Source organism: Nannospalax galili, unplaced genomic scaffold (assembly GCF_000622305.1).
Source record: "Nannospalax galili isolate Female #2095 unplaced genomic scaffold, S.galili_v1.0 scaffold335, whole genome shotgun sequence".
Classification (NCBI taxonomy): Eukaryota; Metazoa; Chordata; class Mammalia; order Rodentia; family Spalacidae; genus Nannospalax; species Nannospalax galili.
The window spans coordinates 504,760-510,710 of NW_008337842.1; the positions used below are offsets into that span (position 1 = coordinate 504,760).

The 5,951-nt window shown below is 44.3% G+C and overlaps 1 protein-coding gene across 1 annotated transcript; it reads right to left on the minus strand.

The window, feature by feature from the left end:
* Positions 1 to 3,383: 3,383 nt before the first annotated feature.
* Cldn25 (claudin 25) lies at positions 3,384 to 4,070 on the minus strand. Its single transcript, XM_008832746.1, has one exon. The coding sequence runs from the start codon at positions 4,068 to 4,070 to the stop codon at positions 3,384 to 3,386; it is 687 nt and encodes a 228-aa protein (XP_008830968.1).
* Positions 4,071 to 5,951: the final 1,881 nt, after the last annotated feature.

Here is a 5,951-nt window from a genome sequence, read left to right on the forward strand (position 1 = left end):
AAAGGCAGCCCTAGCATTACAATCCTGGGTTCAAGTCTTGACTAAGCCTATTGCTACCCCCCACCCCCAGCATGATACTTCAGGTCCTTGAATCTCAGATTTCTCATTAGCAAAATGAATGCAGGAATATCTGCTCTCCCTGTTGTGAAAAGCCTTTCGAGATATGCTACATAAAACTACCAAGAATGTGAAGGTATATTGAAAGCTGTTAAGCCCTACCCAGCCCTTAGGAAAGGGTAAACAAGTTACTGCTGCAGTAGGCAGAGCTGAGAACAGAGGCGACAGTCTTTACCATGACTACCAGGGTGCTACAAGGTCTGGCTCCTTCCTTCATCAGTCTCTTCGCCTCAAACATTTTCTTTTTCCCTCTTCATCTGGAACTGCTCTCCACTCTTAGTCTTTTAACAATTAATACTTACACCTGGTGTGGTGGTACACACCTATAGTCCCAGCACTTGGGAGGTAGAGGCAGGTGGATCTTTGAGTTCAAGGCCAGCTTGGTCTACATAGTGAGTTCTAGGACAGCTGGGGCTACAGGGAGACCCTACTTCAAAAAGACAAAAAAAAACCAAAAACAATTACTACTTTCTCAGGGTACCCAGCCAAGATTCTGACTACATCACTTTTGTCCTACTACATGAACCTGAAATTGTGTCATGTTACATTAATTTGAGTAGTTTTACATGAATGTCTGTATCCTTAATTGCCTGAATAAGGAGCTGGGATAAATTTTGTGTTAGTGTTTTATCGTTGGTTTCTAGCACAGTCAGTACCTGGCACATAGTAAGCACTTGATAATATCTGTTAATGAGATAATATCTGTAAATGAGAGGATAAATAATGGGATGGATGAATGGTGGTTCCACACAGCAGACACTGTAGGGACAGGAGAGTTTGGCTATTTGGACTCACCCCTACTGATACTTGGCCCACCAAACTTTGAACCTTTGAGAAAGAAAGTAGCTGAAAAAGTCATCAGAAAGTTGACTAAGGTGGGAAGAAGCCTTGATGTATAGACTCTGTGTCTATTGGTAAGTCTCCCTTGGGGTGTTTGGGTCTGTATTTGTTAGTGAATACATAGATGAGCACAGGATTTAAAAGACCTTCGTGGAGGTTTTGGGTAGGAAGACCAAAGTTGAATATGAAGGTGTATTTGTGCAGATTCCATTTCCTTAGGGGTAAATGGCCTTTCAAAGGAGGGTGCTGGCATGGGCTATTTTGCCAAATCTGTTTGTTCTGTAGTACTGGAGATTAAGTCCAGGGTCTCCTGCATGCTAAGCAGATGCTTTAACCCTGGACCACATTCCCAGCCCTGTATCTGTTTTGATTGTGTTGATGTGTGTGTTATTCTTGCTTGAACAGTAACTGTCTTATGATGCTGGGTTGTTTTGTTGAAAGCTGAGAGGTACTGGGAGGCCTCTTAGCTGAGCTGGTAATCAAGGTTTTTCCTATAGAATTTAGGATGGGGAGTCAAGCAGAGAGCCTGTCAGTACAGAAGAGGCAGGCAAAGCAGCTGGGGCTATTGTTATGAAAGGGATTTCATTTGTAACCTGTTGATACCTGGGTTAAAATTTAAGGGGTTTAGGCTGGGCATGGTGGCGCACGCCTTTAGGAGGCAGAGGCAGGCAGATCTTTGTGAGTTCGAGGCCAGCCTGGTCTACATAGTGAGTTCCAGGACAGCTGGGGCTACAGGGAGACCCTGTCTCAAAAAGACCAAAAAAAAAAAAAAAAAAAATTAAGGGGTTTATAGCTGGACATGGTAGTGTATGCCTGTAGTCTCAGTACTTAGGAGGCTGAGGAAGAAAGAGTTTGAAACCAGCCTAGGCTACCTAGTGAGTTCCAACCCAGTCTGGGCTACAGAATGAGACTCTGCCTCAAAAAAACAAAATAATGATAATGATGGTGATGATAATAACGGAGGATTTATTTTTTCAACTTATTTATTTATTTAATTTATCTATTTATGAGGCAAGTTATCATGTAGCTCACGTTGGCCTTGAATTCACTATATATTTGAGAATGACCTTGAACTTCTGATTCTCCTGCCTCCATCTCCCAAGTGCTGGCATGACAACACCATACCTGGTTTTATGTAGTGCTAGGACTCAAACCCAGGTCTTCCTGCATACTAGGCCAGCACTCTGCCAACTGAGTTACAATCTGTTCCCTAAAGAAAGGGTTTATAATGGATTCTTTTGCATATGGTAAAAGCCATTTTTTTTTGGAGCTGAGAATTTTTTGCATACACAGGCCCTAGCCCACATTGGGTGGTAATAGGCACAACCTTCCTAGGGTAACCAAGTTTCCCCAGTATGTCTGAGACTTTGCTAGTTTTAGCAATGCAAGTACTGAGTCCTGGGCAGATCCACTCACAGTGACCTCTACTGAATGAGAAGCATCAGCAGACCATTCATAGCCTCATAACACAGCAGAAACAAGAACAGATCTCCCCTCTGTGGTACTGGGGATCTACAAAACAGATTATTATGAATCCCCTTCAAACTGCTCATTGGGGATGGGGAGTCCTGTCCTAGGGGCTGTTATGGGCCAATAGGTCACTTCCCTTTACCATACAACTTTATCAACTTCTCTAGCTACACACTCAATACCTCTTCACACTAGGTGATCATATCTGATGGTTATAACTTTGTAAAATATTTTTCTTAGTGATAAAATAAAACAAAAATAACTATGTTGTAAGAATTTTTTTCCAAGTGTTTTTACCTAGACTGACCTCAAACTCACAGCAATCCTCCTGCCTCAGCCTCATGAATATTGGTATTACTAGAGTAAGTCACCATGCTCAGCTTTTTTTCCTTTTCTGGTAATTTGAGGCAGGGTCTCACTTCAGCCCAGGTTGGCCTTGAATCCTCGATTCTTTTGTCTTAGCCTCTCAAGTGCTGGGATTATAAGCCTGCACTATGGCCAGCTAAAAACATACCTTTTTGAAAATTTATTTTTATTTTATGTGTATGAGTGTATTGCCTGCGTGTGTGTAAGTGCACCCATGTTGTGCAATGTCTGCAGAGTCAGAGGTGGCTTCGAATTCCTGGAACTAGAGTTATGGACAGTTGTTAGCTGCCTTGTGGGTGCTGGGGTCAAACCCAGGTACTCTGCAAGAGCAGCTGGTGCTCTTAACCAGTCATCTCTCCATCCCCAAAAGGATTTCTATATAAATACAATTTCAAGTGAGATAAACATGTCTATAAAACACTATGCCCTGATTTTTAATTCCCAACTGAAGATTCCCAGACCTCCAAGGTAATCAAATCTTTGTTAAATGGGAGTGACCACTCCTCCACAACAAAGTGATGAAGATTAAGGAAGAGAACAGATTCTACTGACATTGCTTTATTGTAGTGGTTCCTGGACAGATGCAGGTCCTACATGACTAGGTTGACTGGTCCCGGTGTGAGGTGAACAGAGCTATCAAATTCCTCCCCTGGGGCACAGGCTGGTGGGGCTTTGGGATGAGCCATCGAGGGAGAACGCACATCTTCATTTTCTAGGCAGGCAGAGAAAATGAGAAGTCCACCCAGTGCTAGGAAGAGTCCAGCAGCCCAGCCCAGGAACAGGGCATCTCCAAACTCCCAGCGAGGTACAATCTCAGGGACATTGTCATCCCAGAAGTCTTGGAATGTGGCATAGGCCACCCAGGAGACCGAAAAGAGGGTAGTGGCTGAAGCCAATGCCTCCAAAGTCCCTCCCAGGAGGCACAACCACCTCTTGAATTTACCTCTGGTCCTGTGAAACTGGAAGCATTCTGACCCACAGCCAGAGAGCAGAAACCCCAGTAGTCCCAGTCCATTGGAGGTCACCATGAGGATGCGGGCTACCTGTAGCTCCTGGGGCAGAGACAAGAAGGACTCGAAGGCTTTGCACACAGTGCCAACTTCGTCCTGATTCACACAGGCCTCCCAGAGCCCCGAGACCCAGGTCTCCATTTCATTCAGGTCCAAATTGAGAGTCTTCCACGGGGGCAGGATGGTGGTGACACATGAGCACACCCAGCCAAGGAGAGAGAGGACCACACCTCCAAGCTGGACTCTCCCATGGACACTACAGGCCATGGTCGCTCACTCCTCAGAGGCTGAAGGAACGGATGTCAGGCTGCTCAGGGACTGGTCAGCTGGGATGACTTTTCAGGACACTGCAAGGAAGGTCTCACATTTAAAGAGCACTCCTGTGTTAGTTTTCAGTATAGCAGCTGAGGCAGGTGTCAGGAACTTGGCAATGTTTGGGGATGGGGTGTGGCCAAGATCAGATGTACGTGCCAGTGGATTCTGAAGGAGGGTCCCAGTGAGAGAGACCAATAGCCACACAGCCATCCAGTAACATGTATTTGATGAATACATTTATGAAGTCAAAATCATTCCCCAACTCGAGATTACAAGAGTGATCTCTGGAAATATACCTTGACATAATCTTTCTGGAGGGCAATGTGATTTCATTTTCATAGTTCTAAATATATGGGGCTAGTAAGATGGCTCAGTGGGTAAAGGTACTTTCTGTCAAGGCTGACATCCTGAGTTCAATCCCCAGGACCCATATGGTGGAAGGAGAGAACTGACTACCACATGTTGTCCTCTGGCCTCTGTACAGAGTGAGCACACGCACAAATAATAAAAGTTTAAAAAGTATTTATGTGTATTTTATGCATATGAGTTTTTTCCTGTGTGTATATAAGTGCACCACATGGGTCTAGTGCCTGTGGAGATCAGAAGAGGGGTTCCAGGTGGTTGTTAGGCACCATGTGGGTGCTGGGAACTGAACCTACTCTTCTTCAGGAGCACTCAGTGCTTTCAGCCACTGAGCCATCTCTTCAGACCCATAATAAGTTTTTTTTTTTAATAATATATGTAGACTTGGACCCAGAACCTATCTGAAGGAATTTATGTAATTTTTTGTGGTTCTTTTTCTTTCCCCAGTGGAAGACACTCAATTTGGACCTGAATGAAATAGACCCCAGGTCTGGAGGCTCTGGGAGGCCTGTATGAATCAGGAGGAAGTTGGCACTGTGTGCAAAGCCTTCGAGTTCTTCTTGTCTCTGCCCCAGAAGCTACAGGTGGCCCGCATAAATTTCTATATACAGAGATTTATGAGAATGTCCATTGAAATTGTATTAGTAATTACAAATTTTGGTTAATACAGGACAAATATTTAAAAGTAATGTAGGGGCTGGGGACTTAGCTTAGTAGGATGTTTGCCTATTGTGCATAAAGCCTTTGGTTTCTGCCCCATACCACATAACTGGATGTGGTAGCATATACCTATAATCTCAGCACTCAGGTGGCAGAGACAGGAGGATCAGAAGTTCAGGGTCATCCTTGGCTACATAGTGAATTCAGAACCAGTCTGGGCTACACTAAATCTATCACTAAACCCTGTGATGTTGTAGAACTCTAACAAAAATTATTTATTTATTTATTTAAATGTATACGAGTGTTTTGCCTGCATGTATGTGTACCACACATATGTAGTGTTGATCAGAGTCCAGAAGAGGGTGTCGAACTGCAATTGTGGACTGTTGTTAGCTGCCATGTGGGTGCTGGGAACTGAACCTGGGTCCTCTGCAAGAGTAGCCAGTGCCAGTGCTCTTAATCATTGAGCCACATCTCTAGTCTCTGTAGAAGAAATCTTGATGACATAAAATGGTAGTAGGTGGGGGTGGGAGAGGAGTACTTCATGTCACAGCAGACAGGAAGCAGAGTGGAGTCTGATGTGAGAAAGGAGGTGACCACATGATATACAGAACACAGAGACTAATTTCTTCTCTCCTCTCCCCTCCCCTCCTCCCTCCCTCCCGTCCTTCTTTCTCTCTCTCCCTCTTTCTTTCTTTCTTTCTTTCTTTCTTTCTTTCGTTTTTTTTTTGTTTGGCTTTTAAACAGGGTCTGCCTACATGCCTACAGCCCCAGCTTGCTAATGGAGATCAGGTTGGCCTCAATCTCACA

What these genes read in the sequence shown, in the direction of transcription:
- Cldn25 (XM_008832746.1), bottom strand. Translation starts at nt 4,070, where the DNA reads ATGGCCTGTAGTGTCCATGGGAGAGTCCAGCTTGGAGGTGTGGTCCTC.